This window comes from Odocoileus virginianus, chromosome 11, assembly GCF_023699985.2.
Source record: "Odocoileus virginianus isolate 20LAN1187 ecotype Illinois chromosome 11, Ovbor_1.2, whole genome shotgun sequence".
In the NCBI taxonomy this organism is placed as follows: domain Eukaryota; kingdom Metazoa; phylum Chordata; class Mammalia; order Artiodactyla; family Cervidae; genus Odocoileus; species Odocoileus virginianus.
In genome coordinates, this window is record NC_069684.1 from 38,582,273 (window position 1) to 38,596,337 (window position 14,065).

Sequence of the window (14,065 nt, forward strand, 5' to 3'; positions counted from 1 at the left end):
AACTGTTTCGTGGAAAGAAGTCCTGGAATGTATTCTTTTATTTTTTCTTCTGGAAGGAACAAACTGGATTCTACTTTATTTCTGTCAGTGTTTTGTTCTGTGACCTTGTGTACGTCTCTTTCTTTCTCGGAACCTCATTTTCTCCTCTGTGGAATTAGTTGATGGAACTACCCATACCGGGTAGTTCTTTCTATCTCTCTTCTTTTAATAGGTCTCTTGCTCTTTTCTTGGTTCAAAGTTTAATTTCTTTATTTAAAAAACCACATTGAAATATAGTTGATTTACAATGTTGTGTTGTTTCAGCTATACAATAAAGTGATTCAATTACACACATATATACAAATATTTATATTCCATTGTTTTTACATTCTCTTCTATTATAGTTTATTACAAGGTATTGAGCATAGTTCCTAGTGCTGGAATACATTCTTCTTGAGATAAGCATGTCATATTTTAAAGATATGTTCAGAAGGTTGAAATAGTCAGGATATTTGACAGCCTAATCCTGGTTAAGGGCAGAAGGAGCTGGATTATATTTGAAACAGTTCCTCATTTAAGGAAATATTTACTGAATTGAGTAAGCAGAGGCAGTTCCAACTAAAATTTGAAGAGGAATCAGGAGAAGGAACAAATCAGAGAAGCAGAAGGGAAATAGTCTGCCTTTCAGTAGTCAATTTTAAATTCTGTGCTGATGTTTATGCCTTTCAGACATGATAAAGAGAAGAGTTGCATCAACTTCTTCTAGAGTCAGTTTATCATTCGTCTCTGAATCACAGCATCCAAGACAGAGCCACAAAACATTGCAGTATTGAAAAATTATTCCCATGTGACTCTGTGACTCTTTTCTTCAGAGATATCTGGGCCAAGTTAAATTTGATAATTCTGTGAGAAATATTGCTGCAATTAATGTGGTACTAAAAAAAAGGGGGGGGGGGTTACAAGACAGTATCTCTAGGCCCAGGTCCCCACTCCACTGGCACCCAGTCATTAATGGTGTGATACATCTCTCAAAGTTTTTTTTCTTTTTAAATTTATTTAGTTTTTGGTTGTGCTGGGTCTTTGTTGCTAAACGCTGGTTTTCTCTAGTTGTGGCGACCAGGGGCTATTCTTTGTGGTACACAGTTTTCTCATTGCAGTAGTTTCTCTTGTTGTGGAGCTGGGCTCTGGGCACGCAGGCTTCAGTAGTTGCTGCTCCCAGGCTCTACGGTGTGGAGCACAGTAGCGGCAGCACAGAGGCTTTAGCCACTCTGCAGCGTGTGGAATCTTCCCAGACCAGGGATTAAACCCATGTACCCTGCATTGGCAGGTGGGTTCTTATCCACCGTATGTGTTAGTCGCTCAGTCGTGTCCTTCTCTTTGCAACTCCGTGGGCTGTAGGCTGCTAGGCTCCTCCATTCATGTGATTTTCCAAGCAAGAATACTGGAGTGGGTTGTCATTTCCTTCTCCCTTATCCACTGTACCGCCAGGGAAGTCTTCAAGTTCTCTTATCCTTAGCATCCTCTTTCAGAAATGAGGATGTTCAATAGGCTTTTCCCCTAATTAAAAAAAAAAAAAAACTTTGATTCTTAGAAATTTTTTCTTCAAAATATTTTTTACCTACTTTTATTTGAAAGAACATCAGATGAATTACATCCTATGGTAAATATTTTAAAAATCATTCTTTTCTAGGATTTCATAATTGATTCAGTCTTGACATCTCTCAGAAGGGTGAAGAGAGAAGCACTTATGGAACACTTCTTAGCCAAAACTTTACATCTCTTTCATTCTCAGAAAAGCCTTATGGAGTGGAAATTTTCTCCATTTTACCATGAAGGAAATGAAGAATATGCTGATGGCCACTGAGCAGATAAGAGCTTCCTCTCTCAGGCCTGTCTTAAAAACCCTTGTTCTTTCTAGCACATAATTCTGACGTTATGTGTGTGTATGGGGGTGGGGAGGTGAGGGGAGAAGGCAGGTATTCCATTTAACAGATGGAAAGACTGAGTACAGAGAACCAGGAAACTTCCTCAATTTTGCAATAAATCAATATTTTTGATTCCAGGTTGAAAGCTTCAGGTTTTTGGAATAGAGTGTAAGCTCAGACTGGAGGATAGGGTGCAAGAAAATATCTTTTTATGATAATTTGATTTCTGTTTCATGCCAGCATTGAATTTTGTTTCAAAATGGTGAGGTATAAAAGAATTAAGCTTGATGTATTGACATTTTAAAAATTAAATTCTAGTAATACACTTGGTGTTTTTCTAGAGACTATCTTTGAATGAACACATTTTATGCCCTAGAAATCCATGAAACTATTTTTTCCAAACCATGCATCCCAGACTCCCTAATCTACTGCCTCACACATATACATTTGGAGTATAATAGGGCTTAATCTTGAACTTTATTTTTTCCTTACAAAAAGTAATTATCTGGAAATAATTTGTAATACTGCCCAGTTCCGTAGTTGTTCTGGCTTTAGGAAATAATATTTTCCCCTTTTAACTTCCCTGGTTTTCTTCTTTTAATCCTCTGTGTTTGTACTGGCTTTTAGCCCTGTGCATTGGGCCTAGTGCCAAGTGAGAGTCAGCACTTAGCCTGGAAGTATCATTTTCCAACACACCGCATCAGGAGGAAAACCCCGCCTCTTACACCCACTACTAATTAGCATACTATTCTACAAAACTGACAAGCAGCACCATGGGCTCATCACTTGTGAATTTCTGCTTTCCACAGCTCTCATTCCTGCAGAGAATGAGTTTGAGCCACATGGAGAATATGCCTTTAGGCCATTCAAGTCCTCAAGGAGCACAGAGACCATCCTGGAAGAAGTGGCTCCTCTACTCGACAGTCATTGTTTTGCTATTACTTTGCTCCTTCAGTGCACTAATCTTTACTTTTCTTCCACTCAAGGTAAGGAGACAACAGAGTCTAAGGTTACAATTTATTGTACTCCTCTTTTCTTTTGTTAAGTCTAGTTGTTAGCATTGTCACTCAATATTGTTAGAGCTTTGAAGAAAGAGACATGTGAGGTAAGTAATAGACGGTGTAGTCTATCTTTCAGAAGAGAAAAGCACTGAACTGGGAGTAAGAAGATGCGAATTCTGGGTTTAGGTCTCTCAATAACTAGTTGTATGCATTTGAAAGACATCTAATCTTTCTGGTTCTCAGTTTCTTCATCTGAGAAATGGTGGTAGGGAAATGGATTTGTTCATCATCATGTCCCTTCTAGCTATAAAATACAGTGATTAATAATTTATCTAAGGGTAGTATAGAACATAAAGGGAGTCAAGAGGGGGGCAATGACTTAGGTCTACATTGATCAGGGAAGGCTTCATGGAGGGAGGAGGAAGTACTTTCTTTTTTGGGAAACCCCTGATGCTTATCAGGAATTTCCCACTGAGTTCCACTCCAAATTTTGGGTCTAGTGAAGGGAATGGAGATTCATTAGATTCTTAGTAGAAGTTTTTTCTGACTGTTGTTTACACAGTGCTGATCAGAAAGAAAATAAATGCCTTATTTAATTTAGGATTTAGCCAATTCCTGGGTACATCTGAAACCAGTGACTGCAGAAAAATTTTTCTAAGGGACAGGTTGACCAGTTAAGATTTCAAAGACATGGTTCTACCACTAAAGATATTTGAAAGCAATTGAGAGAAAAAGAGACACAGATGTACAGAAGACTTTTGGACTCTGGGAGAAGGCGAGTGTGGGATGTTCTGAGAGAACAGCATTGAAACATGTATACTATCAAGGGTGAAACAGACCACCAGCTCAGGTTGGATGCATGAGACAAGTGCTCAGGGCTGGTGCACTGGGAAGACCCAGAGGGATGGGATGGAGAGGGAGGCGGGAGGGGGAATTGGGATTGGGAACACATGTAAATTCATGCCTGATTCATGTCAATGTATGGCAAAAACCACTACAATATTGTGAAGTAATTAGCCTCCAACTAATAAAAATAAATGGAAAAAAAAAACAATTGAGAAAAGACACAGGAGGAAACAGTAGAGAAGATGCTGATGTTAATCTAGGGCAAGCAGAGCTTTGGCCAAGTTTTTATACAGTAGACAATTAGTTTGTATTTTATAACTGTACACAATGGTGTACGAGAGAGGAATTTGTGACCACATCCCCCACTGTCTCAAGGAATGTTCCAAGCAGACCTCTGAACTCTCTGGACAGTGAAGCTTTGAGCAGGAAGAAAAAAAAAATTGTTAGGAATTCTTTGTTTCAATTTCTGAAGAAAGGGAAGGGTGAGAATAGCAACAACTTAAATTTGGAAGTGCCTTTTCCTTCTCAAAACCACTGCACATCCTATTAGCCTGGTGACATTGAAAAACATAGGGTAGGTTTCCTTTGTCATCAGTTCCTGCATGTGATTGGGGACTCAGTGCCTGGGAGAGAAGAGAAGTGCCTTTCTCAGAGGCACACAGCTGCTCTTGCAAAGGGAAGGAGGAGGTCTCATACCCCCACAGGCATTTAGGACACCTCTTGCCAACATTGAACTTGATGAATCCCCTGTGTCTGAGCTCTTATTTCTGGGATTCCCTCTCCTAGACAACTTGCAGCTACCCAATGAAAGGTTCTGCCTCTAAAGAAACAGCCCAGAGTTTGTTCCAAATTTGGGGAATTTTGAAAAGTTTTCAGGATATTGTCCTGACAGGGTGCCATGGAAGCTTTGTTCCCATGGGAAAAGCCAATGACTGGCTGATGGTACAATATTAGCTCCCATATTCCACTTTCCTGCACTTCTCTTTCCCTATTGACCACAGATTAGTATTTTTGGAAAAGAAGACCGAATGACTGTGGGTGATGAGTCATTATGAGGTAGCCACTTCCACCTCCTTATAATGCTCCATGACCTTGGAGTTTACATTGTTTTAGTCTCCACTCTGGTTATTGTATACAAAATCCCACTTTCCAGCCTCTCTAGGCACTAATTCAAAAAGTGTTAGACAGGAAGACTCAGATCTTTTTAGACCAACAGAAGTTTCCATGGGAGGATTCTTTTTTTCTTTCTTCCCTTTCTTTCAGAAGACATCTCACTGAAAGAATCAGTTATGAGCCCAAGGAGATGGTTCCCCACCCTACATGAAAATAACTTCACAGAAATTCTCTCTTAAGAAACCAAATGTTCACCAGTCCAGGTTCGATGCATGAGACAGGGTGCTCAGGGCTGGTGCACTGGGATGACCCTTAGGGATGGGATGAGGAGGGAGGTGGGAGGGGGGTTCAGGATGGGGAACACAAGTACACCCATGGCTGATTCATGTCAATGTATGGCAAAAACCACTACAATATTGTCAAGTAATTAGCCTCCAATTAAAATAAATTAATTAATTAAAAAATAAAAAATACCTTCACAGCAAAAAAAAACCAAAGAAACCAAATGTTCAGGAGAGTCCCCTGCTTCAGTGAAACAAAGGATACTTTCAAAAGGGGAAGTTTTGTGTGTACTTAAAAGCAGAGTAGATTCTATTTCCAAATGATGATTTGATTAGAGTTGGTTTGGAGAAATAGTTATTAAGCTTACTTATTAACCCAATTACATAAATCTGAGCTTAAATCAAAATGGGGTTACAAGAGCCAATGATCCTTCTAAGCAAAAATGAATTAACTAAACAGGACTCATATACTGCTTTATAAGTGGATATTTACTCCTTCCAAACATCACCAGGATTAGAAATACAAACTGCTCTGGAGCGGTAGGGGTGAGATTTTGACTCAGATAGGCTGTTTGGATCTCAGCCTGGCCTTTTTTCAGCTGCGTGACCTTGGGCTAGTTACATAATCCTCCTACTTCTCATTTCCTCTTCTGCAAATGAACATGTCATCTCATAGAGTTGTAGTAAGAATTAAGAGACAGTACAATCCTGAACCATAATAGGCATTTAGTAGATAGTAGTGATTCATATTTATATCATTAATGACTTTACAGTGAAGATAAAGACTTAACAAAATGGGTATTCCTTGCTTATCTATTCTACTGCCTCAACCAAAGAGTGTGTCTTACTGCCAAATAGAGGATTTTAGTGATTAGACAGATTTTCACTTGTGACAATAATGACATAATATCACAATGGTGGTTTCTGTAGTTCTAAATGGACATTACAGCAGCCCACAATGCAGTATCCAAGATTTCTGTCTCTGGCAATTAATTTGTGTGTGGCCTTAGGTTTCTTCGCACACTCTATACATGAGAGTAGACAACACAGATGTTATCAATGGCACATTTTTGGGCATGATTTTATATTTAGCTTGTTACTCAATTGCTTCATGTGTTGATATGTGTCTTTCTAGAAAGGTGATAAACTTCTTAAGAAGCAATGATCATAGATGACATTAGTTTCTCTTGCTTACAATGCTAGTATAATGTATAGGTACATAAAGTTTTGTTTCATTCTTCATTATAATCAACATCATCATCAAAACACTAATACTTAATAAGCAGGACAAGACAGAATATCTGGGCAAAATCCTTTATGAGACTTAACTCATTTAAACCCATAAACAAACTAAATGGACTAGGTACTGCTATTTTCCCCATTTTATAAATGAGAAAATTGAAATTAAGGGAGTTCCTATCACATGGGTTAAACAAAATGATATTTCAGCATGTCTTCTAAGAAACTCTATCAACAAAATGTTATTGACTACAATCCCAATATGTATGCTAACTGCTAAGTCTTATACAGGTTCTAATATTTTGTGTATTAAAAAGATACACAACATAAATTTATAAGGATAAACCAAGAAATATGCTTAATGTGATTTATTCACAGTGCAAAAATGTTTTGCTTTTACCAAAATATTGTACTTGTATAATAGGCAATTATATAATATAAACATTTCTAAAACAATTGAAATAGTATTATAGTAATTTGATAAATGTTTCTTTTATTTTCTTAATCTTAGTTTAACACTTTTTAATACAAGAAATTGAAAGTTATAGTCTAAGTTAATTTACCTTGATTCATGGTCTTGACTGTCAGAACTGAAAAATCACCTCATGAAGAAATATAGATCAAAATGGAAGACTGGATCTTTGAGTATGTGTACCATGTTATGACACTAAATTTTAAGTTCATCATTCAATAGTGCAAAGTTCCTTTTTAAATAACTTAGTAGTCCCTCACTCCATTCATCATTTTTTTTTCCTTCCTTAGATAACTTAAATTCCATAGTTCATAATTAAAATCCTTACCAAGGTGGCCTTTCCTTCTGAGTCTCCTTTGTGGGTTCTTTCTTATTCCCTGACCCCTACACACTGCAATATCCCAATACTCTTTCCTATCTATAATCACTGATTTGATGCTCTTATATAGACTCATATCTTAACTCACCATGCAGAAGCTGAAGACTGCTAAATTAATGTTTTTTTTTTTTTTAGAACTCCTTAAATTCCATCTTTATAGATCCAATTGCCTTCTTGACACTCCTACCTGGGTATCTAATACTCATCACAAACCTGACATGTCCAAAAAATGAACTCATGATTCTTTTCCCCCAATTTATTCCTCTTAAATCTTGCTCATTTCAGTCATTAACAGTGTTATCTTTCTAATTGCTCAGGCCCAGATTTTGGTGTCATCTTTGTCTCCTTTTCTCATTCATGTCCATGTCAGGAACTCCTGTTCACTCAATTTCCAATCACTTACCACCATCTGCACAGCTAGTACCTTGGTCAGAGGCACCATGCTTTCTTACCTAGATGCTTACACTGATCTCTTACCTTGTCTCACTGCTTTTTCTCTTGCCACTCTTTAATGTATTCCTAGCATAGCAGCCAGAGAAATCCTATAAAAAAGTTGGCATCCTGTTTAAGCTCAAAAGTCTCTTAAGCAGTTTGCTGCAAGGAAACCAATGAACCATGCCCCTCCCCCCAAATGTTTGTGGCTATACCTTATCTTACTACTAAGTATCTTAAAGCCTTTAGTATTAAAATATCTGTATTTATAAAATCAACCACACTGATAGCTTCCTGTGGCATGTAATTTGTGTCACAAGATTTTGAAACAGATCTCCTCAGTTACTAAGTGTGATGCATGATTATCACTCTGAAATATTAATAAATATTTCTATAGCTTAATCTTTTATTTAAAATAAATATAAATGGAAATTGTTAGTTTCTTCTCACATGCCAGTGGATCATCTTATGCAGTCACTGGGGTACAGAGACATAGAAAATTTCTATAGCCCAAGAGGAGGAGCATCCAAGATCAAATAGTTGTTCTGTAGGTGGAGATTAGGTGGGTAGAAGGAGTTCTTAACTTCTTCCTAGAAGACCCAAGCTGTGTAGTGAAGACCTAGCTGTGTAATGAAAGGTAGAGGAAGGAGCCATTCATCTGTAAAGGAAAGCAGAGAGATGCAAAACAGGGTGGAGGGAGGGATTTTTTATTTTTTTAATGTGGTTAGGGCAGAGAAGTCTGCTTCAGGAATCCGAGCCTCTAAATAATCAAGAAAACTGTGACACTGTCACTATCCTGACCAATTCCTCTTCTTCCCCTACAGACTGCCCAGGGACCCTGTGTAGCGAAGTTTGGTGAGTAACCTGTCTCTCAGAGGATGAGATGGTTGGATGGCATCACTGACTCAATGGACAAGTTTGAGTAAATTCTGGGAGTTGGTGATGGACAGGGAGGCCTCGTATGCTGCAGTCCATGGGGTTGCACAGAGTCAGATACGACTGAGCGACTGACTGAACTGAACTGTCTTATAGGCCTGCTTTTTACTTTTCTATTTGCTGCAAAAGGCAAGCTCCAGCGCTAAGAAAGGATGCATTCTATTTTAGTTATCCTACAGCTACTGTTTTTAACTGCTAATCATGTATTGTAGTTGTCTAGGAGCTGAGGCTTCAGCTCTGTTTTTAATTGTTTTAATAAGCACAAGTTTCAGATTCCTACGACTTTTCCCTGGGACAGACTCAGAGACCTTTTCACATTTCCCATATTGCTAGTGTCCACTAGAGTGAGTGTAGCGTGCAATTTTTGTTTCCAAGTGTAAAGATGAGAAATGAGAGGGGAGTGGTCCCTTCTCTGCTCCTTTTACCTCTCCTCTTAGCTCCTGAGTCACTTTCCTTTATAGTGACCTGGTACTTGCTTAGAAGACACAGTAAAGTTTACAGTTGAGCCTTTGGGTAGTTTTTTAGTCTACATACAAAATTAAAAATGAATACATTTGGGGTTGTTTACTTGTTTAAGATCAAACACCCATTGTCCGCTGAGAGCAGACCACTTCTAGAGTCAACTTTAATTCCTGTTTTACTGCACAGCACAGCTAGGCTTCCTTGACTTGTTAGGATAGGGAATCTCATTTTACTTGTCTCTGGCTTTTTGATTTGTTGTTTTTCTAGTAAATGGAGTGAAACTTCTCATGGTATGTTTGAAATACCTTCTTGTTGTGGTAAAAGTTGAGAAACTCAACTTTAAAGTTGAGGACCCCTATCATCGATTTAAATATGAAAACCAGTGATACTTCTTCCTGGTGACTTGCCTATTACCTATTACATGGTCAAGCAGGAAGAAATTTACTGGGCTCTGGATTTAGTGGAGAAACAGGGAGACTTTGCTTTCGGCTTTAATGATCTCTCCTTCATTCTCCTTCAAGCCTTATATCAGTTATTTATACATAAAGAAGAATTTAAGCCAATGTGTTATCTCTTTTAGTATATATTTTTTATCAAGGTTTCTTTCTAATTATTTGACAAAGGCTTTGCCCCCATTACAAAAATTATATAACGTTAGAGAACATGCCAGATAAGTATTGCATATTCTGGGATTCTGAAATTACATCATTGTGTAAAAACAATGAACATTAGGAAAGTATGTAAATTCCATAAATACCAAAGTCTTGATCCTTTTCACATCCCCTGTGATAGCAATAACCTAGGGATACTTCTGTTTAAACAGTCAAATAATTTCCACGTATTAACTCATTAATTTACCAGTAGCTATTTGGTGAGGATTTGGATAATGGTATCTCAAGTGAATCTTGAATGACACATACCCATAAGCTGAAGCACCATTATTTAGACACAATACACCTAATTCAGCATATACTGGGTAGTAGGAACTCCTTTTGGTGCTGAAGATACAGCTATGGACAAAATAAAGGAGTATTTGATTTCCCTGGTGGCTCAGATGGTAAAGCATCTGCCTACAATGCAGGGGACCTGGGTTCAATCCCTGGGTGGGGAAGATCCTCTGGAGAAGGAAATGGCAACCAACTCCAGTATTCTTGCCTGGAAAATCCCATGGATGGAGGAGCCTGGTAGGCTACAGTCCATGGGGTTGCAAAGAGTTGGACACGACTGAGCAAACTCACTTTTCCTTTGTCCTCAAATATGTTATAAGATTGATAATACACAACGTAATTTATAATAGGCTAGATGGTGACAACTTCTATGAAGAAAACTAAAACAAGATAGAGAGAGTGACAGGAGAGCACTATTTTAAACAGATTGATGTGCAGGCCTCATTGATAAAGTGATACATAGTATATAGTATTGATACAGAAAAACATGAATATGCATTCCTGGACTGCCAACTCTGGTCATCACCATCCTAGTGTGTCATTCCTTTCTTCTTCTTTTTACTTCACAAATATCGATTGACAAGTGATACAGTGCCACCTAAAACTTAACCCATTTCCCTATTCCAAACTTATTTTCCTAGAGCCCTCCAAGCAAGAGAGAAACTTAGGCAATTTCTTCAAAGTATGGAGTGGGAGATACTTGAAATTGGGTTTGGAGAGAACTAGTATAGACCTTTCCTATAAATAGAAAAGAACTATAATCATGAAGATGATGAAATAATTAAATAACTATGCTTTGCTATTTTTTTCTCCCTCCCCGCCCCCTCCGCCACCCTTATAAATATCTTGTAGGACCATTACCTTCAAAATGGCAAATGCCCTCTCCTGAACCTTCTTGTGTGAATAAGACAGCTGACTGGAGGCTGAAGATACTTCAGAATGGTTTATATTTAATTTATGGCCAAGTAGCTCCCAATACAGCCTACAAGGGACGAGCTCCTTTTGAGGTGCAGCTGCGTAAGAATGAAGACCCCATACAAGCTCTAACCAACAACTCTACGATCCAGAATGTAGGAGGGGCTTACGAATTCCACGCTGGAGATGTAATAGACTTGATATTCAATGCTGAGCATCAGATTCTGAAAAATAAGACATATTGGGGGATCTTTCTACTTGCAAATTCCCAATTCATCTCCTAGAGACTTGATTCAGTCTCCTTGTCTTCGTTGGCACTTGCAGAGACATCAGTGCATAGGCTGGACAAGGAAGATTTTCAGTTTCTACAGTTCTTCTGAGTATACAAATCAACAGAAACAGAACTCCTTGCATGTGAATTTTCTTTTCTCATGCCTATCTGAATGAGACTCAGAAGAAGGACAAAAGACATTTGGTAACCCTTGATGTTAGATCAGCAAAGACAGTTTTATTAGTTCATGAAATGAATATGGGTGGCTAGAGGACAGAATCTTCTCCAAGTGTCTTTGTCTAACCCTTGAATCTCTGGGTAGAAAAATGAAGTCTTGTCTTGTATGCAGAAAAGATCCAGGGCAGTAACCTGCCCTTGTTCTCATATTCTTGGACTGTGGATTGCTTGACTTCATTCTTCCCATATTCCTATCTTCTGAGACCCTCCTAATAAAATAGTAGTCAGACTTGGAGGGTGGCCACTGCTATGCCAGCAATACCCCACTTTACATCTGATGGCATGAGGGGACAGAGACACCTCTGGAGAACTATTGGGACAGAGACACAGGTGGCATTAGAATGGGATGCACTTTATTCGGGAATTTTTCTTAATTTAATCACACTCAGGATGCTTGGTGCTTTATAAAAACAGCTGGTCAAAAGGGTCATTCTGAACCTTTACATAGGGCTTCATGAGAACTTGTTTGTCTATGTGCCTAAACATGGCCGATGGTAAAGAAAGAGTAATCATTACTAATCATAAGATTTAACCATAGAAATTGATATTACCAGTACTGTATTTTTTCATGTCATGATTCTGTATTTTTAGCTAGCTAGGCAGTTTGCAAAGTACTTTCATATATCATATGGCAACTCTAGAAAGTTAACAGGGCAGATATTTTGGCACAATTTTAACATTGAGAATATGGAGGCAGGTGGACCATAGGTAACTTGCTTCACCCCACAGAACGAGGGATTAACAAGGGGCCTTGGGGCTTCCCACTGTATCACACTATTTTAGCTTTAGGGTGGTGTTTCTGCTCTCATGCTGGATGTCTATAAAGTTTAGCAGATTAGATCTTCAAGGGGTATATAGTCCCTTGGCAGATAGAGGGAAGCTACACCAGTGCCTTCCTTTCTCAAACACTTCTTTTCCTTTCCTTACCTGGAATCAGGAGCATGGGCTGTTGTTCAGGACTGACTTCAACCAAACTCCCTCCCTCACTTTGTAAAGCCTGTCTTGGTTAAATGTATTAAGTTCCAAAAATAATGAATAGCATTCAATTCAATGATGGTCTGCTAAAGTTTTGGACTCTACAAAATTAACTAGCTGCTTACGGGTTCTTGTTGAAAGGTATGTAATATGATTACATGATAACCCAGTTTAAGATATTTATGGATATTTGTAAAAAGCTATAATATGTTAATAATATCACCATATAAAGCTAATTTAAAAATATTTGTATTGTCTGCTTAGGAGCAAACTAAGCCTGAGGCCAAGGTGCTTCTTAGTTTTTTTTTTTTTTTTAATGAAATCTGTTGAGTACTTGTTGGGCCAAAGACTTGGATGCCTGGTTCCTCTTGCATCTGTATATTTTCTCAGGAAATTAAAGTTATATGACATATATTTATGGAAACTTGCTGTGTTAATCATTGGTGAGTTATAAGCAGTAGTGTGATGGAGTGGGCCAGCACTAGCTCATAAGCAAGTGAAGTTGCTCAGTCGTGTCCAACTCTTTGTGACCCTATGGACTGTAGCCCACCAGGCTGCTCTGTCCATGGGATTTTCCAGGCAAGAATACTGGAGTGGGTTGCCATTTCCTTCTCCAGGGGATCTTCCTGATCCAGGGATCTGACTCAGGTGTCCCGTATTGCAGGCAGACTCTTTACCATCTGAGCCAGTAGGGAATCCCTGTTCTTAAGAACTGATTGGTATATTTTCAAAACTTGCACATTCTGGCTATGAAATATAGTCATCCTTGAAAATGGCTATGGTGGGACTATTTATACCATGGGAATTGGCAATCAGGACTTTTCTTTTTGGAAAGTCTATTCACCAGCACACCATTGCTTATAAAATTCTCCTTCTCAGTAAAGCCTCTTGGTTCCTGACTTATTCTTGGAACAATCAGGGTAGGCAAGGGAGAAAGTGAAATTGTCATACTGCTTAGCAAGAGCCCCACCCATTAGTTATTTCTCAGGGCAAGCAGAGGTCTCCACAGTTGCAACCAAAAGCTACCAACAGATGACCTTTAAATTTCCCTAGTGTTGTAATTTCAGGCTTGCTTTTCAATGTATACTCTGTTTCCTTGTTTCTTCAAATAGTTGTTTAAATTTTATACCGATAATAAAGTATATGTTGGTAAGTAGACTATAACTGACATATCTGTGGGTTAACAGGCTAGTGTTTGTGGTCTAAAGAATGTAAGTATACATCAAAGATATTGTTACCCATATGAAACACTTATTTTTTTTAAAGTTTTCTACTTGAGATAGTTTGATTTACTGTGTTACTTTAAGGTGAACAACATAGTGATTCAAAATTTTTGTAAATTATAGTCCACTGAAAGATATATTGGCTAAATCCCCTGTGCTGTACAATGTATCCTGGTAGCTTATTTATTTTTTACATGGTAATTTGTACTGTTAATCTGGTACTTCTGTCTTGCCCTTCCTTCCCTCTTCTTATTGGTAACCACTAGTTTGTTCTCCATATTTGCGAGTCTATTCCTGTTTATTCATTTGCTTTTTTTAAGATTTTATATATAAATGATAACATACAGTATTTGTCTTTCTGACTTATTTCACTAAGGATCATGGTCTATGTTATTTCAAATGGCACTATTTAATTCTTTTTGACATCTGAGT

At 38.1% G+C, this 14,065-nt stretch overlaps 1 protein-coding gene and 1 long non-coding RNA gene across 2 annotated transcripts in view; one reads left to right on the plus strand and one right to left on the minus strand.

Moving 5' to 3' along the window:
* Positions 1-335: 335 nt before the first annotated feature.
* LOC139037500 (uncharacterized) overlaps positions 336-14,065 on the minus strand; it is a 152,413-nt gene continuing 138,683 nt past the window's right edge. The window contains exon 4 of the long non-coding RNA XR_011490363.1: positions 336-1,536. This is a non-coding gene — a long non-coding RNA (uncharacterized lncRNA). The remainder of the gene's footprint in view (positions 1,537-14,065) is intronic.
* On the plus strand, positions 2,676-12,834 carry TNFSF18 (TNF superfamily member 18). The gene is made up of 3 exons (XM_020898547.2): positions 2,676-2,890; positions 8,492-8,522; positions 10,865-12,834. Exons 1-3 carry the CDS (start codon positions 2,678-2,680, stop codon positions 11,209-11,211), a joined length of 591 nt encoding a protein of 196 aa, XP_020754206.2. The 5' UTR covers positions 2,676-2,677; the 3' UTR covers positions 11,212-12,834.

Bases quoted from the DNA above. Each gene is read 5' to 3' on its own strand.
- TNFSF18 (XM_020898547.2), top strand. From the start codon at position 2,678: ATGGGCTCATCACTTGTGAATTTCTGCTTTCCACAGCTCTCATTCCTG. The intron at 2,891-8,491 runs GTAAGGAGACAA...CTTCCCCTACAG, and splicing joins TTACTTTTCTTCCACTCAAG to ACTGCCCAGGGACCCTGTGT. The intron at 8,523-10,864 runs GTGAGTAACCTG...AATATCTTGTAG, and splicing joins ACCCTGTGTAGCGAAGTTTG to GACCATTACCTTCAAAATGG.